General features: G+C 42.9%; 9 protein-coding genes across 16 annotated transcripts in view; 5 read left to right on the top strand and 4 right to left on the bottom strand.

The window, feature by feature from the left end:
- Nucleotides 1-4,964, top strand: part of LOC115623389 (5'-AMP-activated protein kinase subunit gamma-1) — a 72,345-nt gene extending 67,381 nt beyond the window's left edge. For 4 of the 6 annotated variants that reach the window (XM_030517691.1, XM_030517694.1, XM_030517692.1 and 1 more), the window contains 4 exons: nucleotides 1,877-2,167; nucleotides 2,239-2,417; nucleotides 3,389-3,592; nucleotides 3,662-4,964. In XM_030517691.1, coding sequence (XP_030373551.1) covers nucleotides 1,877-2,167; nucleotides 2,239-2,417; nucleotides 3,389-3,592; nucleotides 3,662-4,507 — 1,520 coding nt within the window. In that variant the 3' untranslated portion in view covers nucleotides 4,508-4,964. Of the gene's footprint in view, nucleotides 1-1,320; nucleotides 1,792-1,876; nucleotides 2,168-2,238; nucleotides 2,418-3,388; nucleotides 3,593-3,661 lie in introns of those variants that run through there. The other 2 variants (XM_030517696.1, XM_030517695.1) reach the window with 2 other exon arrangements.
- Nucleotides 4,965-5,510: 546 nt separating this feature from the next.
- On the bottom strand, nucleotides 5,511-7,971 carry LOC115623393 (methanethiol oxidase-like). 2 transcript variants are annotated; one of them, XM_030517700.1, is made up of 4 exons: nucleotides 7,802-7,971; nucleotides 7,086-7,249; nucleotides 5,921-7,003; nucleotides 5,511-5,866 (listed from the first exon to the last, which is right to left on the bottom strand). In XM_030517700.1, the coding sequence occupies exons 1-4, from the start codon at nucleotides 7,863-7,865 to the stop codon at nucleotides 5,678-5,680; spliced, it is 1,500 nt and encodes a 499-aa protein (XP_030373560.1). In that variant the 5' UTR covers nucleotides 7,866-7,971; the 3' UTR covers nucleotides 5,511-5,677. The 2 variants fall into 2 exon arrangements, with proteins under 2 accessions (XP_030373560.1, XP_030373561.1); XM_030517701.1 differs by lacking the exon at nucleotides 7,802-7,971 and adding an exon at nucleotides 7,327-7,387.
- LOC115623394 (SET and MYND domain-containing protein 5) lies at nucleotides 7,663-9,190 on the top strand. Of its 2 annotated transcripts, none has more exons than XM_030517702.1 (4): nucleotides 7,663-7,777; nucleotides 7,834-8,448; nucleotides 8,508-8,685; nucleotides 8,756-9,190. In XM_030517702.1, exons 1-4 carry the CDS (start codon nucleotides 7,742-7,744, stop codon nucleotides 9,103-9,105), a joined length of 1,179 nt encoding a protein of 392 aa, XP_030373562.1. In that variant the 5' UTR covers nucleotides 7,663-7,741; the 3' UTR covers nucleotides 9,106-9,190. The 2 variants fall into 2 exon arrangements, with proteins under 2 accessions (XP_030373562.1, XP_030373563.1); XM_030517703.1 differs by having other exon boundaries at nucleotides 7,834-8,445.
- Nucleotides 9,102-10,281, bottom strand: LOC115623395 (DDRGK domain-containing protein 1). Its single transcript, XM_030517704.1, has 2 exons — nucleotides 10,038-10,281; nucleotides 9,102-9,983 (listed from the first exon to the last, which is right to left on the bottom strand). The coding sequence occupies exons 1-2, from the start codon at nucleotides 10,126-10,128 to the stop codon at nucleotides 9,184-9,186; spliced, it is 891 nt and encodes a 296-aa protein (XP_030373564.1). The 5' UTR covers nucleotides 10,129-10,281; the 3' UTR covers nucleotides 9,102-9,183.
- A 218-nt stretch (nucleotides 10,282-10,499) lies between these two features.
- Nucleotides 10,500-11,637, top strand: LOC115623593 (transmembrane emp24 domain-containing protein eca). Its single transcript, XM_030517993.1, has 2 exons — nucleotides 10,500-10,726; nucleotides 10,798-11,637. Exons 1-2 carry the CDS (start codon nucleotides 10,594-10,596, stop codon nucleotides 11,313-11,315), a joined length of 651 nt encoding a protein of 216 aa, XP_030373853.1. The 5' UTR covers nucleotides 10,500-10,593; the 3' UTR covers nucleotides 11,316-11,637.
- A 1,049-nt stretch (nucleotides 11,638-12,686) lies between these two features.
- Nucleotides 12,687-16,618, top strand: LOC115624006 (peptide transporter family 1). The gene is made up of 7 exons (XM_030518577.1): nucleotides 12,687-12,885; nucleotides 13,007-13,234; nucleotides 14,652-14,880; nucleotides 14,943-15,217; nucleotides 15,269-15,474; nucleotides 15,533-15,838; nucleotides 16,037-16,618. The coding sequence occupies exons 1-7, from the start codon at nucleotides 12,852-12,854 to the stop codon at nucleotides 16,478-16,480; spliced, it is 1,722 nt and encodes a 573-aa protein (XP_030374437.1). The 5' UTR covers nucleotides 12,687-12,851; the 3' UTR covers nucleotides 16,481-16,618.
- A 1,288-nt stretch (nucleotides 16,619-17,906) lies between these two features.
- LOC115624381 (peptide transporter family 1-like) lies at nucleotides 17,907-21,060 on the top strand. Its single transcript, XM_030519088.1, has 7 exons — nucleotides 17,907-18,010; nucleotides 18,093-18,320; nucleotides 19,026-19,254; nucleotides 19,312-19,586; nucleotides 19,637-19,842; nucleotides 19,902-20,207; nucleotides 20,566-21,060. Exons 1-7 carry the CDS (start codon nucleotides 17,977-17,979, stop codon nucleotides 20,977-20,979), a joined length of 1,692 nt encoding a protein of 563 aa, XP_030374948.1. The 5' UTR covers nucleotides 17,907-17,976; the 3' UTR covers nucleotides 20,980-21,060.
- LOC115624384 (nucleoside diphosphate kinase 7) lies at nucleotides 20,995-22,506 on the bottom strand. The gene is made up of 4 exons (XM_030519095.1): nucleotides 22,319-22,506; nucleotides 22,087-22,253; nucleotides 21,316-22,030; nucleotides 20,995-21,257 (listed from the first exon to the last, which is right to left on the bottom strand). The coding sequence occupies exons 1-4, from the start codon at nucleotides 22,433-22,435 to the stop codon at nucleotides 21,120-21,122; spliced, it is 1,137 nt and encodes a 378-aa protein (XP_030374955.1). The 5' UTR covers nucleotides 22,436-22,506; the 3' UTR covers nucleotides 20,995-21,119.
- A 449-nt stretch (nucleotides 22,507-22,955) lies between these two features.
- Nucleotides 22,956-24,591, bottom strand: LOC115624385 (uncharacterized protein CG16817). Its single transcript, XM_030519096.1, has 4 exons — nucleotides 24,446-24,591; nucleotides 23,776-23,868; nucleotides 23,444-23,700; nucleotides 22,956-23,382 (listed from the first exon to the last, which is right to left on the bottom strand). The coding sequence occupies exons 1-4, from the start codon at nucleotides 24,460-24,462 to the stop codon at nucleotides 23,195-23,197; spliced, it is 555 nt and encodes a 184-aa protein (XP_030374956.1). The 5' UTR covers nucleotides 24,463-24,591; the 3' UTR covers nucleotides 22,956-23,194.
- Between the last annotated feature and the right edge of the window lie 54 nt (nucleotides 24,592-24,645).

Raw genomic sequence — 24,645 nt, forward strand, 5'->3', positions numbered from 1 at the left:
TTTTTCGTCTATCATCCCAATTCTGAAGCGTATTATAGAATATGAGAATATTATATATATGAGAGATGCCAAATTTTGTACAGACTTTCCTCAGAAGGATTTGAGCAACCGGTTTATTTCAACTTTCTATATATTCTATAATTGATTTAGTATAAGAAGTATAAGTGGATAGATATATACCAATGGTTTTAACAAATTCTTTGTAGCTATTTATCATCAAGTTAAATGCTTGTTGGAGGTCCTATTTTGGAAATTTCCATTTCAATATATATATCCGATATATCCAAACAGCGTTTGTAAATTGTGGAAATCGCTTTCCAAAATGGGTATCAATATAGTTGACCAAATCAAACTGCTCTCCAAGAAATCATCGAAAAAGTCAAGTTAGGAACCTAGCTTCGAATTATATACAACGATTAATTAACAAATTGCTAGTATATAGTATAGTATGAATATTGAATCTAGGATATAGATTTGGTATTTCTGATATATAGCATTATTTGTAGAGAAGTATAAGTATCTCTATATATTTCAGGTTTTCATAAATTTCTTATATCATATTCTTCTTTAAAAATAAATATGAAATGGCTTTCTGTATCAGAAAAAATTATATTACAAATATCATTGGACTCGAAAAGGTGCTCTTAAATAGTTCGAAAGAATATAGGGGACCCTCTAGTGCGCTTTAGGGTTCGTTCTATATCGCATATTCCCTCTGCACATTCATCAGACGCTGACAACAGCTGACAGGAACAACAACAACAACAAGGAGAGGCTATATCTGTCTATATGTCATACAGTGTTTGCGACGTTTGATTAACACCTTTGGCCCACCTCAATACTTATTTGTTTATGCGGCGTTGTGCCGCTCTCTGCGCTTCTCACCCAACCGGACCCAACCCAGTCGGACACTTGGGTTGGCACTAAATTATATTCATTGTTGAAATTTCGTGTGTAATCTACTATTTTGTAAGTGTTGCTGCTGCTATAGTAGTTGCTGTTGTTGTTGTTGTTATTGTTTGCTTTTGTACGCTAAATTTATTTTAATTAAAAGTGTCTTTTAATAAAATTTATTGAAATGCCGTCGGCGAAGCGCGCGCTAAAATATAACAGTTGCGAGAAAAGCGTCCACGGTGGAAGAGGAAGCAGACAAATTGAGAGAGCAATTTGAAGACAACAACAACAACAAGAACAATTATTTGTTGTTGTTGCTATTGTTGTTCAAATAAATTAGAAACAAATGAACTGGCAATAAAATAAATATGAACGCACAAATATTTGTTCAGTCATTTTTCTTTTTGAAATACCAGTTCATTTGTTGTTGGCTTTGCATCGTGCGTGCTTGGGCTTGCAGTGAGAAGCGCATAGAGGGGCGTCTTGACTGTTTTGTTTAGACTGTACTGCACTTGTTTACACAAAACTAACACCGCTGAATCTTGATTAGACAGCCGATGAGATAAGCCCAATAAATATTGCTGAAAGGGATCGGTTGTTGGTAATGCGAGCAGCACTCGAAGAGGAACTGGAGAAACGCGCCTCGTGTGCGTCTGCGAGAATCGCTTAGAATCGCTCCCAACCGTGGGTGAAGTGGCAAGCAGTGTTGCAAAACGTTTAAACGCATGTTACAGCTGCACTTCTATTCGAATCATGCGGGTCGTTTGGTGGTCGGTGGCGGAACCCGCGCTACCGACGTCCTCTGCTATCCCCTGGAGAGTATCAAAGAGTTTGAACACGTCTCTGAGGGCTGGAAGCGACTGCTGGCCGAGCTCTTAAAGAAGGGCTCATTAGGGGGTAACTCTCTTCAACTCGAACTCCAATAATTTAACAACATTCCTAACTAATATCGCGTTTCTGTTTTCATTTTGTATATTTGCAGAGGAGGACGACTCCCAGATCTTTGTCAAGTTCTTTCGCTTTCACCAGTGCTATGATCTGATACCCACCTCCGCCAAATTGGTCGTCTTCGACACCCAGCTGCTGGTGAAGAAGGCCTTCTATGCGCTGGTCTACAACGGAGTGCGCGCCGCCCCCCTCTGGGACTCGGAGAAGCAACAATTTGTGGGAATGCTGACCATAACGGACTTCATAAAGATACTCCAAATGTATTATAAATCCCCAAATGCATCCATGGAACAGTTGGAGGAGCACAAACTGGACACGTGGCGCAGTAAGTTCTAACACCCGCCCTGGTGGAATCCAACAACAAAAATTCTATCAAAATTATTGGGTTTATTTCAGGTGTGCTGCACAATCAGGTGATGCCTTTGGTCAGCATCGGACCGGATGCTTCACTCTACGATGCCATTAAAATTCTCATACATAGTCGCATACATCGATTGCCCGTGATCGATCCCGCCACCGGCAATGTCCTGTACATATTGACACATAAACGCATACTGAGGTTCCTGTTTTTATATGTAAGTGCCTAACCGATTTGAAAATATTTTAAACACAATCTGGGGTTGAATTAAGACAAGAGTTCGCATCTGAATCGAAATCGCACTGAGTTGCTCTCCTTTTCTCTCCCCCTCATCAATTGGTTAATCCAATTATTCTTCTAGAATCGAATCTAGAATTGAATAAACCCCTTAAATATTCTTCGGTTCTTCTCTCCCGAATCCCAACAATATTATGAGCAATTCTCTCCCGAATCCCAACAATATTATGAGCAATACAAATGTTCTTTAGTTGCTCTCTCTCCCCTTCATCAATTGGTTAATCCAATTATTCTTCTAGAATCGAATCTAGAATTGAATAAACCCCTTAAATATTCTTCGGTTCTTCTCTCCCGAATCCCAACAATATTATGAGCAATTCTCTCCCGAATCCCAACAATATTATGAGCAATAAAAATGTTCTTTACTTGCTCTCTCTTCCCTCATCTATTAGTTAATACAATTATTCTTCTAGAATTGAATAAACCCCTTAAATATTCTTCGGTTCTTCTCTCCCGAATCCCAACAATATTATGAGCAATACAAATGTTCTTTAGTTGCTCTCTCTCCCCTTCATCTATTAAGTTAATACAATTATTCGTCTAGAATTGAATAAAACAAAATATTCTTGGTATCTTCTCTCTTCTCCGAATCCATACCAAGCCCAACAATATTATGAGCAATACAAAAGCTCTGGAGTAGCTTTCTCCCCCTCATCAATTGTTTAATCCAATTATTCTTCTAGAATCGAATCTAGAATTGAATTTCGGCACGTGTCGAGGTCTGAATCTCAAAACAAACTTGAAATATTCTTAAGTTCTTCACTCCCAACATTCCCAAGAATATCGTGAGCAATTCAAATGTTCTCTCCCCTTAATAGTTAATCAAAATATTTGATATATATAGGGGTAGTATGTTTGTATAATCTGGATTCTATTTACTTACCGTTTCAGATTAATGAATTACCAAAGCCCGCTTATATGCAGAAGAGTTTGCGCGATCTGAAGATCGGCACGTATGACAACATCGAGACCGCAGATGAGAGCACGAGCATTATAACGGCGCTCAAGAAATTTGTGGAACGACGCGTTTCGGCGCTACCTCTGGTGGATGGCGAGGGCCGACTCGTTGATATTTATGCAAAGTTTGATGTGATTGTGAGTAGTCTACAGAGTTCTATTTGATATCGTAGAGTCATCCATAAATATAAACATTTCTCCAAACAGAATCTCGCCGCTGAGAAAACCTACAACGATCTCGATGTCTCTCTACGCAAAGCGAATGAGCATCGCAACGAATGGTTCGAGGGCGTGCAAAAGTGCAATCTGGACGAGTCCCTCTACACGATCATGGAGCGGATAGTGCGGGCGGAGGTGCATCGCCTGGTGGTGGTCGATGAGAACCGCAAGGTGATCGGCATTATTTCGCTCTCCGACATTCTGCTCTATTTGGTGCTGCGACCCAGTGGCGAGGGTGTCGGCGGCTCTGAAAGCTCCCTGCGTGCTTCCGATCCTGTGCTGTTGCGTAAGGTGGCCGATGCTGAGGCAGCGGCGGCAGCAGCAACAACGGCGGAAATGCCAAGGAGTCCTTCGGCTGGTTCGGGCAATCGCAGCCTCATCGAGGACATACCCGAGGAGGAGGCTGGAGCGACGCCTGCCGCGAAGGAGAACGAAGATAATGGTGATAGTGATAATAGCAAGTCCGCCAGTGAAGACAAAGCCAACAACAATAATCAGCATGAAGGCGACAACAGTCCAGCCGAAGTGTCCTTTGCCGATGAGGCCCACGAAGATGAAGCCGCCGCTGACGAAGTCGCGCGCAGCAATTGTGATGACCACGAAAATGATAATGACGATGATGCCGATGCGGATGCGGATGCAGATGCTAATGCGGAAGTTGAGCGTAAAAAGGCAGCAGCATCGGCAGCAGCCGCCATGGCAGCAGCGAAGCGAGCGAACGCTGATGAGGACGAGGCTGAGGATGGGCTGAGCAGCGCCGTTTCGGCAGCTTCGGCTCTTGGCCAGACACTGGCTACGCCCACGGCTCGCGAAATGGGGCTGGTTAGTGAATAAAGTTTTAATTTATATTTAATTATAATAGGAAACACAAATAAACAAACAAAGCAAAGGTAAAACAAAAGCAAAATAACAACAACAAATACTTTTTAAACTTAATTAATTAGCAAAAACAAAGAAAACACAACAAACACATGATAAAACAAAATAAAACAAAGCAAACAACAATAATTATTATGTAATAAACAAAAAGAAGTGAGGAGGAAAGCAAAGGATAGAGGAGGAACGCAAGAGATATATAATTATATTTGAATATTGTTAGTGTGTAAGCGTAAAATATTATTACAAATTCTGAAATATTATGTATTTTACAGAGCAACTAAAAAACAACAACAAAACTGTTAACAATATGTTTATATTATATAAAAAACAACAAATTGCATTAGCACATGTCTTTAAATTATGTAATTGATTATTATAATTGATTATAATATATAGAGTACAACTGAGAAAACCCCGACTTTTAATTTCTACTCTACAAACATATCCGCCACCTCTACAGAAATCGATAAAGCCGGCATCACGGCAGCCAGACAACACACTCCCTTCTCCCACCACGAAAAAATTATTAGGTATGTGAGAAAACACTGCACTAGCTAGAGCTGTGCAAAGTTTCTTAATACCAGGCGAACATAAATCAGCAGCAGGCAGATCAGCTGTTAATAATAACAGAGAGAGAGAGAAAATAGAAGAGAGCGCTTCTCTGTTTACGTTTTGCAGTGCACCGTTAGGATTTGATTTACGAAATTTTAGTGCTGGCAACACTGCAAACAGCAACAGCTGTTTAATCACCTGTTTGTTATCATGCTGTTGCTGAACATTTTGTGACGTCACAAATGTTTTCTTCTAACAGCCGATATTTCTTGTTGTTATTTGTCAGCAGTCGGCTAACAATATTAATTTTATGAAGGTTAGATCAGTGCGCTAATTTATTGATAATGTGGCTTTTCTATTGGAGGAAGGAATTGCGAATGCACAAAGCATCTACAGGCCGTGGAAATAATATTTAAAATACGACCAGCTGTCAATTTATTTACCTGCTGGTGATTTATGTTCGCCTATTTTTGCAAAATCGGAATCACTCAGATCTCACTCAAATTGAGCTCGTTGGAAATTAAAAAAATAATAATAATAAGGAGGGGGTATTGTTAGCCCACCTTTGCATATTCACTGATCAGCCAGCCAAATATCGGAGGTGCAATCACCGCCAGGATAGCGCATCTCATGCGGCAATGCAGGGCCGTTGGGCTCTTGACCAAAGTCCACTAGGAAGTTCTCATTTAGTTGCAATCCACCTTCGATATTTACATTAATGAGGCATATTTGGCCGCCTTGCTTAACCATGTCTGGGTAGAACTGAGAAGTACTAGATAAGCAACAGCATTCTTAGAGTCATAGAAGGAAGCTCACCTGCTTATCCCAGGGCGAGAAGAGCGATGAAGAGACATACAAGCGTTTGCTATCCAGGGACAATTGCATCATTTGTGGCCCACCCTGAATACGACGTCCCTTCAGATAGCACGGTGGCGGCCTCTCCAGCAGCTCCTTGTCCTCCAGCACCTTCAAACGCTGCACATCGCTGCAAATACTGCCGCCCAGAAACACCTGACCGACCAATTTTGGGGCCGAGGGCACACTTACGTCATATTGACGCACATCGCCGTGGAACCAGCAATTAACAAACAGATACTTATCATCCAGCGAGAGAACAATGTCAGAGATCAAACCCCCCATTGGCTCTGGCTTGCCATCCCCGAAATCGACCAGTTTTGAGGGTATGTCGATAACCTTTGAGCTCACATATTCGTCGGACTCTTCGCGCTTTCTAAAGTAGAAGACTTTGGCCCACAGAGCACAGCCCACGAAGCCCTCGGCTCGCTTTGGATCGTGCATGAATCGTACCTCCAGCGGTGTGATGCCCTCGTCCCCCAAATCGATGGTCTGCTGAAGGGTGCGCGTCGACCACTTGTAGAAATTCAAATGGGTGCCATAGTAGCTCATATCCTTGGAACTCCAACCCTGCCGGAACTTAGCAGGTGCACCCCATTCGGAGGACACCATAATGTCAAAGTACGGTTGGTACCAGAAATCATAGCCGAAAGCTGCCAACTTTTTCCCCTGTGTCCACGTTCCGAGGCATTCAAAACTCTCCGAATCGAATAATATGAAATCCCCTTTGGCATTGCCCTCCGCGTCGCCCATAACGGATATCATAACCTGTCCGTTAGCCAAGCAATGCGTCGTATGGGGAGCCGTTACATTGTGCTGCTTCAGGACAGCGCCATCGATGCGTTTGAGGATCTCAGGCTTGCGTGGATCGGTGGCCACATCCAGCACGTAAATCGCATCGGCATTGAGGGCGGGCAATACCAATTTGTCACGTTTGGGTATCCGCTTGGCCTGCTTGTCCACTCGATAGCAACTGGAGCACGCATTCCAGCCAGAATGATGAAGTTCCTGACGCGTGCGATTCGTGTACGTGCGATGTATAACCTACAAAAAAAGAGTTAGAATTAAATATGTAATGCATATGTACATACATATATAAATATGTAAGTATGCTTTGCCTGCTCACCTGACTGTACGAGGGACTCTCGGGATTCACGTCCACTGTGGAAAGGTAGTCGCCATGCGGCTCCTCCAGATTGGGTTGAACGGTCACCACATAAAGTAATGTCTCTCTAGGCCCATTTTTCATGGCGTCCAAGGGTGTGGCGTAGCCGGGACCATGGCAGCAATCTAAAATACAAATTGTTAAATGGTCATGACTTGCGACATTTTTTTATCGACAAAAAAAAAAAAAAAAGAAATGGTACTTTTAGCAGCCATTTTGAAGACCGACTCGTTTCAGCGGCGAAATAAAACTGAGACTCAGTTTTGTTTGCGGTGCCCGTTAATCGAGCAATATGAGATTATTATCGCACAAACAAGAGCCATTAATGTATTCATTGGCACTCAACATGCTTTATATATAATATAACTTGAATGCCATTGCGCAGGGGCTCGGCTTTCTCTTGGGCATGGCGCTAAAATAAGCTCTTAATAAGTCACATGCGCTGGAGTGGGCGTGCGCTGTTAGTCTACAGCTAAACAGCTGTTTTTTCAACAATTAACATTGTGAACTTAACAGCTGTGAGCGATGCACTGTGAATGGCAAAAAGCTGGGACGCACATGTCCGCGATTCTTTGCATGTACTGCAGTTTTGTTTTTAAATTGGTTGTTTCAGTACAATGAATCATTTTGAAATCCGGGAAATAGCGGGGAAGGTAAGCAAACTTAGTTACACTTACCACAATTTATTAAAGAGTTGTTGTTTCCGCAGGGACGGGCCATGGTGGCCACCAAGGATTTCATAGCCGGCGAGATTATATTCGAGGAAGAGCCTTTTGTGTCCCATCAGTTTTCATGGAATGCTGCCTATGGCTATGCCGCTTGTGATCATTGTATGCGTCCGCTGGAGACGGTGCTGGCCAATGTCCGTCGACTGGCCAACAATCAGACTGTTTCAATGCCATTGCTTCAACACGATCCCACGGCCGCTTGGTTCCAGCAATTCACGCAATGTGCGCGCTGCAAGGTGCGGTACTGCTCCGAGGATTGTCTGATGGAGGCACAGAAGCGCTATCATCGTGTGGCATGCTTGGGTGCCTTTCGCGCAGACGACACACATCCCATAAATATTCTGAACGAAACATGGAAAAAGATGCACTATCCGCCGGAGACGGGCACTATAATGCTTCTGGTCCGGCTGCTGGCCATGTATCAACAGACGAGCAAGAAGCAAGAGTTCCTGGAGCAGCTGCAATCATTTCAAGCGCTGATTGTGAATCGCGAGCAGAAAATTTATCACAAGATGCTTGGGGAGAATTTCGAGCAACAAATGGAACAGCTCTATGGTGCCTTCTGCAATGCATTTAAAGGCGAGGAATTTTCAGTGGTGAGCTTACTTCATAATGTAATGGTATAGTCATGATATGTATCTCTATTGCCGGCCAGTTCACCACACCGGATGCATTTAAAACGCTTATGGGCATCATGGGCACCAATAGTCAGGGGATAGCGACGAGCGTTTTGTCGCAGTGGGTGAGCAAAGTATCGGAATTGCCGCTTCCGGACGCAGATAAAGCGCAACTGGACAATACAATCGACGAACTGTATGCCAAAGTGGGAGAATGTGAGCTTATAATTAACCAAATATTAAGTCTTTCCATTGATCGTTATAGAAAAATCTCCTTTCTCGGCAGTTGCTGGCGAATTCCTAAACAACGAGGGCTCCGGCCTCTACATACTACAGAGCAAAATTAATCACAGCTGCGTGCCCAATGCACAGTCCACATTTCCGTACTCAAATGATATTGTTGTGCTGAAGGCCATCACACCCATCCAGGCGGGCGAGGAAATCTGTATTTCCTATCTGGATGAATGCCTATTGGAACGCAGTCGCCATTCCAGACACAAAATTCTGCGCGAGAATTATATTTTTGTCTGCGAGTGTCCCAAGTGCCGCGCTCAAATATCGGAGCCAGATGTGACCAGCGAAGAGGAGTCCGATGGCGAAATGGACGATTATGAAGATGACGAAGGCATGGATTAAATTGTAGTTTGTCAGATAATATTGTTAATTCTATTAACAAGCCGCTATTAACAAAAAGCTATTAAAACAAATCTCAAATCAGGAACTGCCCACAGGCGCTAAATTAATTAGCTTATTACTGCTCTCCGCCAGCTCGGTAATAGAGACACGGCCGCGTTGCTTAATGAACTTGGCCACAGCCGCCAGTTCCTCTTCGGACACGTAGATGAACTTGCCACGGTCGTCAATGACGCCCGTGAGCGTTTCATTTGCTTGCAGCTCCTGTATCCGTTCAATCGCTTGTTGGGTTTTCAGTTTGAATTCAATGGCCAAATCTTCCAGCACCACGACCTTGTTATCTTTAATATATTGTATGAAATTAGCGAGTAGGTTTTCTTGCTCTTCGACATCGCCCTCCTCGAAGCCCTCTTCTTCCACACTGAACGCTGCCTTCATTTTCAGGTACTCCTCGTGTTCTTTGCGCTCGCGCTCCTCCTTGGCCAAACGCTCAGCTTCCGCCCTTTTCCGCTCCTGCTCCTCCACCAGTTGATCCTGTTCCTTGCGCTCGGCCTCCTCTTTTGCCTCCTTCACTTTGCGCTGCTCACGCTCGTGCAGTTCTTGCTCGCGTTGCAGTCGCTTCTGCTCCTTGGCCTCCATTTTGGCACGTTTCTTGGCGCCCATTTTCTCATCTAGCACAGCACCTTGCGGCACGCGAGCTCCATCGGCGCCTTCTTCATCGTTATCAGAATCGGCAGCTGGTGCGGCTGCGGGCGCTGCTGCTGCCACATTCTGTCTGTTCAGCCGATTGCGTTGATTTCTGGCGATTTGTGCGCGCCTTGGTACACCTTCCTGAGCACGTTGTGGAACGCCACGTTGTTGTTGTGGCTCGGCTTTTGTGTCTGTTTGAACAGATTTGCTATTTAAAATGATTCCTTTCAGTATGCACAACTCACCCTTCTTGGCGTTTCTACTCTGTAAGAAGAGGAGCGTTAGCAGCACGACCAGGAAAGCCGCGGCAACGCCTATGAGCAATATTATATCCATGGTTTTGTGGTTTTTCGGAAAATAATTTGAGCAACACAGCAAAAAGTAAAACGTCAACAACTAAACAGCTGGCTGATATGATGACGTTGCCAGTCCCAAATTTTGATGAAATTGTCGCGTTGCCAAGCAGTACAAAGCAAGTAATAAAACATGGAGGCAATTAAATTTCAACAAATTATACACATTATCACATTATTAACACTGTAACACTGCAAACGCGTCTTTTATTAATAAGAATTGCATTCAATTTATTCACAGTTCTTTAAAGCACAGATTTTCACGAGAACTAAAATTCGACGACGTCACACCTCTAGGTTGCTGTGATTGCAACAAGTTGGCAGCACTTTCTGTCAAATAGCCAAACATTTCGATCTGGCACTTTGCCTTTTTCTCATGACGTGTCGGCGAGCGGAGTTAAACAAATCAAAATAATTCTAAAGAACGTGTGGAGGTCGTCATAGTAAAATGCATAAACAATTGATCTGGCTGTCCCTGCTGCTGTGCACGCTACATAGTGCCTGCGGCTTGTACTTTCACATCTCAGAAACGGAGCGCAAGTGCTTCATCGAGGAGGTGCCAGATGAGACGACAGTGATTGGTGAGTGACTCGCATTTACCGTTACGGCCGGCACCAACCCACTCTAAATCCATGACCCGATCCCATTTCAGTCAACTACAAAGTGGAGCTGTATGATCCGCGCTCGAATGGCTTCATGCCCAGCTCACCGGGCATCGGCATGCATGTGGAGGTGCGCGATAGCGATGATAAGGTGATTCTGTCGCGAGTCTACAGCTCGCAGGGACGCATCTCGTTCACATCGCACACGCCAGGAGAACATGTGATCTGCATGTTCTCCAACAGCACCGCCTGGTTCAGCGGTGCCCAGCTGCGCGTCCATCTGGACATCCAGGTGGGCGAGCATGCCATCGACTACGCGAACGTGGCGCAAAAAGAGAAGCTGACGGAGCTGCAGTTGCGCATACGCCAGCTGTTGGATCAGGTGGAGCAGATAACCAAGGAGCAGAACTATCAGCGTTATCGCGAGGAGCGTTTCCGTCACACCAGCGAGAGCACCAACTCTCGCGTCCTGTGGTGGTCACTGGCCCAGACTGTTGTCCTGCTGTGCATGGGCTTCTGGCAAATGCGACATCTGAAGAGCTTCTTCGAGGCCAAGAAACTGGTGTAATATCCAAGCAAAAGATGGCGGCAGTTCAAGTTCAAATCTCCTCCGATTATGTTTTGCCTCATTCGATGTATTGTAAACGAAAGTGTTGTTTCCTCTGCCTTCCGGTTGCTATAAAGCGTAACTTAACTAAATTGCTCGCCACAATTTGCCGACGAACTTCATCTATCATCGACATACTCCACTTCTCCGTTGTCCTCACTTCAGCTTCCCTCACCAACTTCTGCGGTTACCATTAGTTGTTAATAGTTATTCTGTGTCGCGATAATTATCTTTTTCGTAATAACTTCATAATTTAATAAAAACAAACAAAAATTTCATTGAACACGTCGAATCCACCTTCCAGTTAACAAACAAAACAACAACAGCAGCTGCTGTTGCCGGGTTATGCATACTTGATGGATGCAGTTAAGTGCTGTTGCAGCATCCTTATCACCCACTGGCCCCTTATCAGCTAGTCCGGCAGTAGTCAGCTGAGCAGTTGAGTCCCGTGACTGAGTTTCCTTGTGATGATGATGCAGCTCGGCTCAAAATACTCTGATAAGAGCAAGGGGGTGGCCAAGCTCCAGAGACAGAGATAACCTGTCTAGGCTGCAGTTCTCATAATCCACTACTCTGTTGCTTTTATCGCAATGTTTGTTTAGGCGCCCAACGTCTCGCGCATGCCAAACAAAGTCGGCGTAATGAGCGTTAACCCTGCGTTCGACCCCGAGCGCTCTATTTTCATAAAAACCAACACTATTGCCCAACCCCCAAACTCATTGTACCTTAACCATTAAGGTGTATATTTCTACAACCAGCCGTGTAGAATCTTTTAAAAATTACGATTTGGTTGAAACACTTATAGGAATGAATATTATTGTACATTGTCTTTTAAATTAAACTATGTGTTTAAGCAGACTGTTTCCGTTAGCGAATTCAATCAGCTTTTGAGAAAAAGAATGCTGCTTAATGCCCTAATTTTTAAAGAATTGCTCAATTAATCGTTTTTTTTTTTTAATAATAAATAAATAGTGTTTTAATTATTATCTGCTTGAAAATGTAAATCAGTCGCAGTTTTTGTAATATGAAATAAATGAAAGACCCACAAATCTTCAATATTGACAAAGTTTCTCTAAATGCTCCCATTAACACTGCCTTGGCTAATGCTGTTTAATCGTTTGCCTAAAATGAAAATATAGTAAGTATTTATGCTGCATTGTCATCAAAGAAACACGTTAGTTGCGATCTTCGCTAATCCAACAATGCGCCGTTTGTTAGGAAAATAGAGAGGGCTGAGTAAACCCAGAAGCCATTCGGAGGGTTAAGTAGTGCATCAAGCTACGTCGCTATCTCGTTCGACTGCATCTCGCCGGTTAGTCGTTTTTCTGCCGTGCTGCGCAACAGACGTGGTTGGATCGCGGGGCCAAATAACTGCCAAAAAATCGCTGAAACCGCAGACCGACCCACAAACCGCAGCCACACATTGGAGCTGGTAATTCAAGAAGCCAGTTGCGATCATCAAGGCCAGTCCCACTAATACAGCCCTACGATTAGGCGATGTTTCGCGCCACATCAATCGGCAGCGAAGAAAGTGAGAACAAATCTCTGGAAAGGTGGAAGGCGATAAGATAAGCACCCACCTTCTACTCATCTCTACAACAATGCTGAGGGGCTTTATAAATAACAAGAACGCTTTGTTTCCGTATTCCCAGCTCTGCCTACCCTTGCGGAGCTCACACAAGCCAACTATGAGAGGGACATCGAGATGGGGGCTGGCACTGAGCGTTCCCAGCTGAGGAGTCGCCATCAGCGCGGTTCCCTGCCCTCCAACTATGGCGGTACACCCATACCCATTATAATCCACTACAGATACCCTCGGGCCGTGTACTTCATACTCGCCACCAAATTTTTTGAGGCATTTGCAGCCAACGGCATACGCAGTGAGTTTCTACCTTTCTTTCAAATCGGTGGTCAGGGACTACAAATACTTGTATAACCCACAACTTCAATTATGTGCAAATATATGCATTTGATATCAATGAGTGATCATTATTCGGATCGTTTACAATAAAAATGCATTCATTGTCATGACGAATCGAATTTGAATCTCAAACGAAGCTTAGCTTCAAAGGCAGCTCTTTTGTGCAAATGCGAAATGCTATGAGTAATATTTTGGATAAACTCTGTAGATACTAATCAACCAGGAACCGTTACTCTATGATATGCTTCGGACTTTCTTTTGATATAGGGGTGTGTGTATCTGAAGTATTCTCAGATCAGGGCTATTTTATTTACAAACACTACCCCTTCTTCCACATTAATTTCCAAAGCTGATTTAATAATGTAAGCTGCAGTTTTTAGCTCATGACCTATTTAAGAAGTTAAGTTCAAATATTGCTTGTTCAAATACGAGAATAACGTTTTTTTAGCTCTCCTCCGCGCATCTCAGTTGAGGCACTTTCGTTATTTGTAGGGCCAATAACACATTTTAACCGATGGTTTTAAGAAGAGAACTCTTCTCCACTCCACGCTGCTTAATACCAGTTGCTAATCAATATTACTATAATGGTTTAAAATACAACTGAGTTATGGTTTTAATTTCCAATATCTAATTTATAAAAGCTAATTTTTGGCATTCAATAAAAAAACAAACCACACTTCAGGCTTGTTCCATTAAATCAGTTTATGATCCAATAATTCTTAGTAAGTTTTTGATAAAAATTATATTCCTGCTGCGTCGTTTCATAAACAAAGTAGTCAATCGATGTAGTTTTTTGAATTTGTTTAATTGGGAAACATTTAACCGAAGTTCCCTATTTAATCAGAGCATTGTAAACAATTTTTAAATTAGAAATATGTATGTATTTCCGCACAATTTTCATATGAGAACCTAAAGTATTAACAAAAGTAAAATGTTTCGGTTGCCGGTACTTCAAATATTATTTGCTCAAAAGAATATTAATTCCGCCCTTTTTATAACCAGAAGTACTATATACCAATAAAATTTTGTGACTCGTCAAAAACTACAGAGATCTAGTATTTCGGTAAACATTTTCATGTTTAGAAAAGCCTCTCATTATCAGAAATCTTAGATAAAACGAGGTTATATAGTTCTAGCTAGCCAGTTCTTTGTTTAAGTAACAATGTGGAGGGTGCTTAGTTCGCTGGAGGAATGACCAAAATATTTACGCATGAAAAACATTTCCGATAATAAAAATGGAATTTTTCGGGGATGTGTCTACTGATAATAATTTACATATTTAATTATTGGACCGTCACTTCGCAATCAGTCGCATTATCAAGGCCATTTGACGGAGTGTTCCAAAAAATAATGATTTCATCTTCTGCCTCCCCCAGCCGTGCTCGCCTTGTATCTACGCGATGATCTCAACTTTACGGAAAGCTTTTCCACCATAATGCTGCACATATTCAATTTTTTCGGGCAGTTTTGTCCGATCTTTGGCGCCATATTGGCGGACAGTTGTTATGGGAATGTGCGAACTATTTCTGGATTTTGTTTTCTCTATGCCTTTGGCTGGGTTTTCCTAACCCTCACTTCGATGCCATCTGTCGGCGTACCCATGGCGTAAGTGGAGAATAGGCAGTTCGCACCATTTTTCACTGATCTCTCTTTTATTGGAATAATAGATTACTGGTTTCTATTGCCTTGCTGTTCATCGCCGTGGGAAACGGTTCGATACGCGCCTGCATCACCTCCATTGGGGCTCTCCAGTTTAAGATGCCGGAACAGGCGGTCCATTTGGCGGAGTACTTCTCCTTCTATTACTTTGTTTACTATTTCGGAATATTTTTGAGCAAAATATTGCCGCCATTGGTGCGCGTTAATACGCAGTGTTTCGACAAACCTGAATGCTATCCGGCCGTATTCGGCACCCTCGGTGCTGCTTTTTTGGTCGCCTGGGGTAAGTAACAGAAGCAGAAGGGAAATTCCAAATACTTAACGCATTCTTCAGTCATCTTTCTCATTGGCAAGTTCTTCTACAAGCCCGAGAAGGTCTCCGATGACAATGTGCTCTTCAAATTCTACGGCTGCATCAGGACGGCTCTGCTGGAGAAGTGGCGCAGACGCAAGTCGGAGAAGAGGTGCAGTTATTGGCTCCACAACGCCATCGGTCCATATGACGAGGAGTTTGTCAACGATGTCTCCAAAGTTTTGCGAGTAAGCGTGGTTTAAAAATCTTCAGTGATTATCGGTCCAACATCGAATACACTTTCAGATCACAAAGCTATTCATTCCACTGCCCTTTTACTTCGCACTGTTGGCCCAGCAGGACTCCAGCTGGACCTTCCAGGCGACCATGATGAACACGACCTTTCTGGGCGTTAACATACAGCCGGATCAGTTCAAGGCCGTCGGCCCCATCTTCCTCTTCATACTCATACCTCTGTGCCAATACGTAACCACTCCATTGCTGAAACGCGCCTTCAATTGGGAGCTCCAGCCACTGCAGAGTGTGGCAGTGGGCGGAATTTGCTCGATCGGTGCCTATATCTGTGCGGGAGTGCTTCAGGAACATATAGCTGTGAGTATTGCCTAATGACATATGTCTATAATTCGAAAGAATTTGGAAAGAAGGGATCGTAGTTAAATTTTTTGCATATTTTGCTAGTCCTGCTGAGAGAAGTCTTAACTATTTCCTCCTTTTAAATAATGGATTGGTTAGACATAATAATAATTTGTGTGTAAGGAATGAATTTGATTGCATGAATTCTCTTTTCAGAACTCTCCCAGTCAAACAGTGAACATTGCCTGGCAACTGCCCCAATTCCTGCTGCTGATGCTAGCCGAGCTGCTGCTCTCCATTCCAGGCTTGCAGTTCGCCTTTACGCAGGCGCCGAGCTCGATGAAATCGGTGGTAACGGCTGCTTGGTTCCTCAATAATGCTTTTGGCAACCTGATTGTTGTGATAGTCACTGAGCTGCAGTTCCTCAACTCCCAGACAGCCGGGTATTTCTTTTATGCGGTTGTCATGATGGTCTGCATCATTATATTCGGAATGCTGGCCTTCGAGTACGCGCTGCATGAGAAGACGGGCAGCTTCTATGCCAGAGGCTGCGGGCTGCAGACTCCCAAGGAACAGGACCGGCGTCCACTGCTGAATTTTCAGCGTGATTTGGACACCGACGATTTGCCCAGCGGCAGTAGCCGAAGCGCTAGTGTTTAGTTTCTACATAACAGTCGTAACTTGTACTCGTATATCGCCTAATTACTTTTTATTTATTTACATTTACACACGCACTGCACGTTAACTGGAAGCTAATAAAGAAAACTTTGAAGTGTGAAACTGCTAATCTAACGCAAACTGATTCAATCGACTGACTATCTTGAACATACTTGTATATTGCCGGGCAAGTCGGTGCCATTTAGTACCTTTGTTTGTCTTTGGCAATTTCCGATAAAAAGGATTAAGTATTACACAATGGAATTCTCGCGAATGCCAAACAAAGTCGGCGTAATGAGAGTTAACACTACGATCGACACCGAGTGCTCTATTTTCATAAAAACCAACACTAATGCCCAACAAGACCACTAAACCCATTTTACTTTAACCATCAAGGTGTATATTTCTACAGCCAAGTTGTTTCGATCAACTTCTGCGATTAAGAAATTGCTAAATGCACTTCGTTTCAAAAATTACTCAATTTGATTTTAAAAGTTTATCTAATTTTCTTAAGAACCACTTTTTTAACCCAATAATACAATAATTGTTCGGGATTATCATTGGCATTAGTCCGATGTGTTGTAATGTGTGTTTAAATTATTATCTGCTTGAAAATGTGAATCAGTCGCAGTTTTTGTAATAAGGAATAAATAAAATACCGTTGATAAGTTCCATATTGACAAAGTTCCTCTAATACTTAGTTCCCATTGATACTGTCTTGGCTATTTCGAATAATATTTCAAATAAATAAATATATGTTCTTGGTGAAATTTGTGTAACGTAGTGTTGTTTTGTTTTTTTGTTTTATCCTTTTGACAAATTTTTTAAGAGAGCCAAAAAGTTTATATTTGAAGAACAAATTCTTAATAATAAACACAAAAAGCTGAGGTAGTTTGGGGTTTTTGAAATTCTAAAAATAAACTATATACTATATGTATATGAAGTAAACGTTTAAATTTCCCGTGCTGCGGTCAGACAGACAAATATTTTGCACAAAAAACCGACATGTTTTTCAAGCTGGCCATGGAAAGTGAAGCCAGGTGCACATAATATACAAATAACTGTAAATATCATGGCGTACTTGTTAAATTTGCAGAGTTTGTGTGTAAACAATTTACGAGTCTGACCATAGCTGTATGCACTAAGAAATGGAAATGCACAATTAAGATATTGCCAATGCCTATATGGACATACACTGAGTATGTTTCATTATCGTCAAAGGAATAGGTAAGTTGAGAGAACTTTTCGATAATCCAACAATGGACTGCTTGTTAAGAAAGAAGAGAGTTCTGGGGAGCTACGTCGCTATCTCGTTCGACTGCAACTCGCCGGTCAGTCGTTTTCTGCCGTGCTGTGCAACAGACGTCTTTGGATCGCCAAAAAGTCGCTGAAACCGCAGACCGACCCACAAACCGCAGCCACACATTGGAGCTGGTAATTCAAGAAGCCAGGTGCGATCGTCAAGGCCACTCCCACTAATACGGACCTACGATTAGGCGATGTTTGGCGCCACATCAATCGGCAGCGAAGAAAGTGAGTGGGGGGTGGAGAACAAATCTCTATCTAGAAAGGTGGCTCTGTTAATAACAAGAACGCTTGGTTTCCGTATTCCCAGCTCTGCCTACACTTACGGAGCTCACGCAGGCCGACTATGAGAGGGACATGGAGATGAGGACTGTCACTGAGCGTTCCCAGCTTAGGAGTCGTCACCAGCGCGGTTCCCGGCCCCCCAACTATGGCTGTGTTCCCACACCCAATTTAATCGAATACAGATACCCTCGTGCCGTATACTTCATACTTGCCACCAAGTTTTTTGAGACATTTACGGTCAACGGCATACGCAGTGAGTTTGTCCCTTTCTCTCAAATCTGTAACATTACGTAACGATGGTCAGGGACTACATATATAGAACTCACAAATTATAAATGATGTGCAAATATTTACTGGTATTTGATATCAATTACACATTTCCTCAATTAAAATGCATTCACTGTCATGACGAATCGAATTTGAGCCTCAAACGAATCTTATCTTAATCAAATGCTGTAGTATAGGTAATATTTTAGATAAATTCTGTAGATACTAATCAACCGGAAACTGTTATCGTGTAATATACTTCAGACTTTCTTTAGATACATGGGTTTAAGGTAAATGCTGCGTATTTGAATTAGTCTCGGATCAGTGTTATTTCGTTTAATAAAGACAATCCCATCTTTCACATTAAGTTCCAATGTAAACTTATTTTTCAGCTCCTGCATAATCCTTTTACTGGCTTCTCAAACGATTTACGAGTAGTAAAACCTGAATTTAGTCCACATATTGTTTTGTTTAAATACGAGTATATTGTTTTTAAGCTGTTCTCCGCGCTTCTCATTTGTTATTTGTTCTTCCTTCATTAAATCAATGCTTTAATGATTCTAAGTCAATTTCTGCAATTTTGAGAGATGTGTCTTCTTATTGCATCGTCCCCTTGCAATCCATCCATTTGTCGGAGTATGTATTCCACAAAATAATGATTTCATCATCTGCCATCTTCTGCCTCCTCCAGCCGTGCTCGCCTTGTATCTATGCGATGGTCTAAACTTTACGGAAAACTTTTCCACCATAATGCTGCACATATTCAATTTCTTCGGACATTTTTATTCGATCTTTGGCGCCATATTGGCAGATAGCTGTTATGGGAATGTGAAAACTATTTCTGGATTTAGTTATCTCTATGCTTTTGGGTGTTTTTTCCTAACCATCTCTTCGATGCCACATGTCGGCGTACCCCTGGCGTAAGTGGAGAATAGCGGCTTTACATATTCCACTGATATCTCTTTACATTGGAATAGTTTGCTAGTTTTCATCGCTTTGCTGTTCATCGGCGTGGGAAACGGTTCAATACGCGCCTGCATCACCTCCATTGGGGCTCTCCAGTTTAAGATGCCGGAACAGGCGGTCCATTTGGCGCAATACTTCTCCTTCTATTACTTTGTTTACTATTTCGGAATATTTTTGAGCAAAATATTGCCGCCATTGGTGCGCGTTAATACGCAGTGTTTCGACAAACCTGAATGCTATCCGGCCGTATTCGGCACCCTCGGTGCTGCTTTTTTGGTCGCCTGGGGTAAGTAACAGAAGCAGGAATGAAATTCCAAAAACAACGCATTTCTTCAGTCATCTTTCTCATTGGCAAGGTCGTCTACTTGCCCGAGAATGTCTACGATGACAGTGTGCTCTTCAAATTCTACGGCTGCATCAAGACAGCTCTGCTGGAGAAGTGGCGCAGACGCAAGTCGGAGGAGAGGTGCAGTTATTGGCTCTACAACGCCATCGGCCCATATGACGAAGAGTTTGTCAACGATGTCTCCAAAGTTTTGCGAGTAAGCACCGTTTATAGCATTTCAAGTTTTTATCGATCTAACATCGAATACACTTTCAGATCACAAAGCTATTCATTCCACTGCCCTTTTACTTCGCACTGTTGGCCCAGCAGGACTCCAGCTGGACCTTCCAGGCGACCATGATGAACACGACCTTTCTGGGCGTTAACATACAGCCGGATCAGTTCAAGGCCGTCGGCCCCGTCTTCCTCTTCATACTCATACCTCTGTGCCAATACGTAACCACTCCATTGCTGAAACGCGCCTTCAATTGGGAGCTCCAGCCACTGCAGAGTGTGGCAGTGGGCGGAATTTGCTCGGCCGGTGCCTATATCTGTGCGGGAGTGCTTCAGGAACATATAGCTGTGAGTATTGCCTAATGACATACGATATGTCTATAATATGAAATGCTGCATTCGAAAAGAATTTGGATATCTGGTTTCATGAAAGCTTAGAGAAGTGATTAGATTAGAGGGCCGGGTAAAAATCAACATTTCCGAGAAACATTTATAAAAAGACGATTCCATCTTAAAATATAACTTCTCCTCATAATTTTTCAAAAGTTTTGGGATTTTTTCCTTTATAATATATAGTAATACTTTGCTTATTGTTCTGCGAGAACCGTCTAACTACATATTTTTAAATAATGGACGTTCAGACATGCAGATAATGTGTGTAAGAGATGCATTTGATTTACCCACCTTTCATGGCTTTCCTTTTCAGTATTCCCCTAGTCAGTCAGTGAACATTGCTTGGCAACTGCCCCAATTCCTGCTGCTGATGCTAGCCGAGCTGCTGCTCTCGATTGCAGGCTTGCAGTTTGCCTTTACGCAGGCGCCGAGATCGATGAAATCGGTGGTAATGGCTGCTTGGTTCCTCAATAATGCTTTTGGCAACCTCATTGTTGTGATCGTCACTCAGCTGCAGTTCCTCAATTTCCAGAAAGGCGGATTTTTCTTTTATGCGGCCGCCATGCTGATCTGCATCATTATATTTGGAATACTGGCCTTCCAGTACGCCAGAGGCTCCGGGCTGCAGGCACCCCAGGAACAGGATAGGCGCCGGCTGCAAAATTTTAAGTGTGACTTGGACGCTGACGATGTGCCCAGCTGCAGTAGCCGGAGCACTGGTGTTTAGTTTTACATAACAGTATTTGTATATCGCCTAATTACTTTTAATTTATTTACATTTACACACGCACACACGCACTGCACGTTAACTGGAACCTAATAAATAAAACATTGTAGTGTGAAACTGCAAATCTAACGCAAGCTGATTCAATCGACTATCTTGAACATATATTGCAGCTCAAGATTGGTATCGTCGGGCAAGTCAGTGCAATGGACGGCATTCAGAACCTTTGTTTTGCCGAATTTAGCACGAAGAGTGTGCGGACGCAGCAGTTTGGCAATTTCCTATGAAAAATAAAGTTATTGAACTATGGAATTAAATTTGAATTTACGGATCACTCACCGGATCCATGGGCCCGCAGAAAGAGCGAAATTCTGCATGGGCTCGTTTACTGTCATCCTCGCACGTAATCTCAAGGCACATGCACACGCCACTGGCCAATTGGGTTACCATGGGTATATACTCGGGCAGCACGCCCCGATAAACCTCATAGAACTCCTCGCAATTGACACGCGGCATGAGAATCATGCGCATTGCGTTGAGTTGAAAGCCATTCGAAAGTATTTCGTTGACTATGGTGCCCAGGAGACCGTCCTTAATGCTGTGCGGCTTTATGATAGCCAGCGTGCTGTTCTTGAACAGACAATCCTTGATGATATTGTGCTTCTCTTCGAAGAAATAGCTCAAGTCCTTGTCCACACCCTTCTCGGTCGCAGGACAATAGAAGCCCAGCCGCATTTCTTCGCGCTCGAAGAAAGCCTCCATGCTGGGAGATAGCTTCACCTTATCACTGCTGCCCTTCTGGCACGCAGCCATAACGTCCACCACATTGTTGCCAATCAGTTCCAGGGCGATGGATGGTCCGGCGAGCAATTCGTTCATTAAAACGCTAGCATGCACATCTTCCTGTTGTTTGCCGGCCAAAAACTGTGTCACCGTCTTGGGCGTAAACTGAACCATATTGCCGTTATTAATGTTGATCTTATTCTCGTTAAGCGTCATCAGAAATCCACCTAGATGTTTGGCCCACATGCTGTGCTTCAGCAGGACAAAGCCCCTACGGAAATAACTGTTATTGACTATCTATAAAGATATAAATGTATATATTCCCACTTTTTGCGATATTTGGCCAGGGTGACGCGGGTCATATCATCTGCATAGTCAATAATATCGAACTGGCGTCCAAATACATTGATCTTGGATCCCACGAAGAAGTCGCGTTGCGACAGCTCCGGAACTTTCGTACGACGCAAAAATATTTTTTTGGTGCGCTGATCGAACTATGGAAATAATACCGTTATAAACACACATATAGACATCAAATATGAGGAGGCTAGGTACTTACCACCTCCACAGCATTGTCCCGCACATGGAAGGATATGACGAATGTGCGTATTATAGCCGCCTCCACCTGATACCATTCGGCCACAAAAGCCAAGCGAATATCATCTTTCGGGTTCATTTTTGCTTTAATTATTAAGGGGGCAGGAGTTTAGGGTTTATGGTTGACAGGAAACATCAAACGTACATAATTTATTTTGCATCACATTCGAAAAACTTCTGTGTGTGCCCGCGTTGTCAAAGTAACAGCGTTGCCACCTAGTTGCCCGTTTTGTCTTCAATTGCGAAGTTCCGTGGTATGGGAGTTCTCATGCATCATTTTTGTTCATATATTTTATTGAAATTCGTCGCAATTTAAACAATTCCAACTAAACTATAAAAAGAGACAATACAGTTACAGTTCACTGGCGTAATGTAGGTGCCTTTGTCAACGCCATGTCACAAAATTCTTAGCGCCTTCATTCCATATTCAATTCACACTAAGGCAGCTTCCACTAATTCTAAGAAAAATGTTGAAGACTGGTACATACATTGTATTCCTTTATTTACAGGAAACAAAAAAATAATAAATTGCAAATCAGATTTTGCAAAAAATTGGTTGTAGCTTTTTTGTTTTTGTTTGATAAATTCTAGCATAAAAGTTATGTTTTGTTTTTATCGGCGCCAACTATTTATCGTTGCTGCTGTATTTGCTTCTTCTTGTTAACATTTCGCGTTTTCAGCTTTAGTTATTTTTTTGTTGTTTTGGAATAGTGTACGCATGTGTGTGTGATTGTTTTTTATGGTGAGGGTGTTTTTGTTTGGGTGTTGACTTAACGATATATGTAAGCGCTTTAGTTAACGCTACAGCTACTACTCCAACTCAGCATAGAGCGCTGCTCTAAGCTACGGGTTTCTTCTCTTTATCACCCTCGGCCCCCTCATCTTCTTCCTCGTCGTTCTGCGAAAGGCTTGGGATATTATCATCAGAGTCATCATCCTCGTCGACATTAAAGTCATCAAATTTATTGTTCCAATCACCGCCCGAACTATTCAAGAAGTTTCCAAACATTCCATTGTCCTTGGGATCTGCGCAAGCGGAAGCAAGTTGTTATAAATGAATATTAGAATCAATTTGGGGCACACCCACCTTCTTCATCGTCCGACTCATCGCGCCACTTGGCAAAGTTTGCCTTAAGGAAATGCAATTTGGTCTTGTCCGTGGTCAGAGTGGGCCAGTAGGGTCCACTCTCCTTCTTGGGGATTGTGAATTCGAGGCAGCGACCAATATTCTTGCTTGTCACCTTCTCTGGAACAACCGAGTGCAAGAAGTTCAATGTGACGTCGTATTTTTTCGAGGCATCTAGCGCATTTACACCCTTGAAGGTGAAGCTGTTGTCTGTCACTCTGTAAAACAGAAAAAAGGATAAAAATCAAATCAACTTTGTTGTCCTTTGCAGGAGCAGCAGTTACTGCACTTACTTGTGTTCAATGTCCTTGCACTCAACATCGATGATGACAAACACCAAGTCATTTCGCTGAGCCCACGAAACTGGTGGGGGGATTGCGGTTGAGCTGAAGCGTCAAATAATAACATATTTAAATAAACAAACATCTCAAAGTAAGGGGGCAGCATGGAAACAACGACCCATGACAACGCTTTAAAGCCGGCCCGGCAACAAAAGCGAAGACACCTTTTCTATATCAAAAGCGCAATACAACGCCGAGCAAATATGCTGCATTGTTTATATGGCAGCAGGGCTCAAATCTAAAGTCCATGTTGAAATTATGCAGATTCGAGCGAAACAAAATCTTCGCCAGTTTCTAACATAACCTCAAATGTCAGGCATTTAATTGACCGCGTACGGTTCGCCAATCGCCAAAAATAACGCAATGCATTGGGACACGCCCACATTTAGCATAGCGCTGACCAGGCATGGTCATGTGTGATTAGCATAACTGAAGTACTTTGCCCTGCATATTGAAAGACGCATAGAAAATGGACGCCGCGGCCGCCGCACAATCGTGTCACACACAAAGCACGCTTCGCACAAAGAGAAGCCACAAAAAACGGAATGCAAGTGTCGCAGACAAGAACGGCGGCGCGGCCGACGACTGTGTGTGGACATAATGATGCGATTAATGCACTTACCCTGCTGTAGCTGACATGGTGTGTTGTGAATGCGTACTTTATTAAATATATACTTAATGCTCTGGCGACGCACTGTATCGCTAAATAATTTTCAGGAGAAAATTCGCACCGACGATAGAAAAGGCAATGACTAGTCGGGCCACAGGGCGATTCACGAAGGCACTTTGACAGCTGAAAAAGTATGTTCTACAACACTAGAC

This window comes from Scaptodrosophila lebanonensis, unplaced genomic scaffold, assembly GCF_003285725.1.
Source record: "Scaptodrosophila lebanonensis strain 11010-0011.00,11010-0021.00 unplaced genomic scaffold, SlebRS2 tig00000053-arrow-pilon, whole genome shotgun sequence".
Classification (NCBI taxonomy): Eukaryota; Metazoa; Arthropoda; class Insecta; order Diptera; family Drosophilidae; genus Scaptodrosophila; species Scaptodrosophila lebanonensis.

Bases quoted from the DNA above. Each gene is read 5' to 3' on its own strand.
- LOC115623394 (XM_030517702.1), top strand. From the start codon at position 7,742: ATGAATCATTTTGAAATCCGGGAAATAGCGGGGAAG. The intron at 8,449-8,507 runs GTGAGCTTACTT...ATTGCCGGCCAG, and splicing joins AAGGCGAGGAATTTTCAGTG to TTCACCACACCGGATGCATT. The intron at 8,686-8,755 runs GTGAGCTTATAA...CTTTCTCGGCAG, and splicing joins GTATGCCAAAGTGGGAGAAT to TTGCTGGCGAATTCCTAAAC.
- LOC115623393 (XM_030517700.1), bottom strand. From the start codon at position 7,865: ATGAAATCCTTGGTGGCCACCATGGCCCGTCCCTGCGGAAACAACAAC. The intron at 7,250-7,801 runs GTAAGTGTAACT...TTTGTATTTTAG, and splicing joins CAACTCTTTAATAAATTGTG to ATTGCTGCCATGGTCCCGGC. The intron at 5,867-5,920 runs GTGAGCTTCCTT...AGTACTTCTCAG, and splicing joins TCTCGCCCTGGGATAAGCAG to TTCTACCCAGACATGGTTAA.
- LOC115623395 (XM_030517704.1), bottom strand. From the start codon at position 10,128: ATGGATATAATATTGCTCATAGGCGTTGCCGCGGCTTTCCTGGTCGTG. The intron at 9,984-10,037 runs GTGAGTTGTGCA...CTGTTCAAACAG, and splicing joins GAGTAGAAACGCCAAGAAGG to ACACAAAAGCCGAGCCACAA.
- LOC115623593 (XM_030517993.1), top strand. From the start codon at position 10,594: ATGCATAAACAATTGATCTGGCTGTCCCTGCTGCTGTGCACGCTACAT. The intron at 10,727-10,797 runs GTGAGTGACTCG...ATCCCATTTCAG, and splicing joins AGATGAGACGACAGTGATTG to TCAACTACAAAGTGGAGCTG.
- LOC115624006 (XM_030518577.1), top strand. From the start codon at position 12,852: ATGTTTCGCGCCACATCAATCGGCAGCGAAGAAA. The intron at 12,886-13,006 runs GTGAGAACAAAT...CCGTATTCCCAG, and splicing joins ATCAATCGGCAGCGAAGAAA to CTCTGCCTACCCTTGCGGAG. The intron at 14,881-14,942 runs GTAAGTGGAGAA...TTGGAATAATAG, and splicing joins TCTGTCGGCGTACCCATGGC to ATTACTGGTTTCTATTGCCT.
- LOC115624381 (XM_030519088.1), top strand. From the start codon at position 17,977: ATGTTTGGCGCCACATCAATCGGCAGCGAAGAAA. The intron at 18,321-19,025 runs GTGAGTTTGTCC...TGCCTCCTCCAG, and splicing joins TACGGTCAACGGCATACGCA to CCGTGCTCGCCTTGTATCTA. The intron at 20,208-20,565 runs GTGAGTATTGCC...TTTCCTTTTCAG, and splicing joins TGCTTCAGGAACATATAGCT to TATTCCCCTAGTCAGTCAGT.
- LOC115624384 (XM_030519095.1), bottom strand. From the start codon at position 22,435: ATGAACCCGAAAGATGATATTCGCTTGGCTTTTGTGGCCGAATGGTAT. The intron at 22,031-22,086 runs GTGGGAATATAT...TTATTTCCGTAG, and splicing joins CTGGCCAAATATCGCAAAAA to GGGCTTTGTCCTGCTGAAGC. The intron at 21,258-21,315 runs GTGAGTGATCCG...TATTTTTCATAG, and splicing joins TCTGCGGGCCCATGGATCCG to GAAATTGCCAAACTGCTGCG.
- LOC115624385 (XM_030519096.1), bottom strand. The intron at 23,701-23,775 runs GTAAGTGCAGTA...TCTGTTTTACAG, and splicing joins TGCAAGGACATTGAACACAA to AGTGACAGACAACAGCTTCA. The intron at 23,383-23,443 runs GTGGGTGTGCCC...CCGCTTGCGCAG, and splicing joins TGAGTCGGACGATGAAGAAG to ATCCCAAGGACAATGGAATG.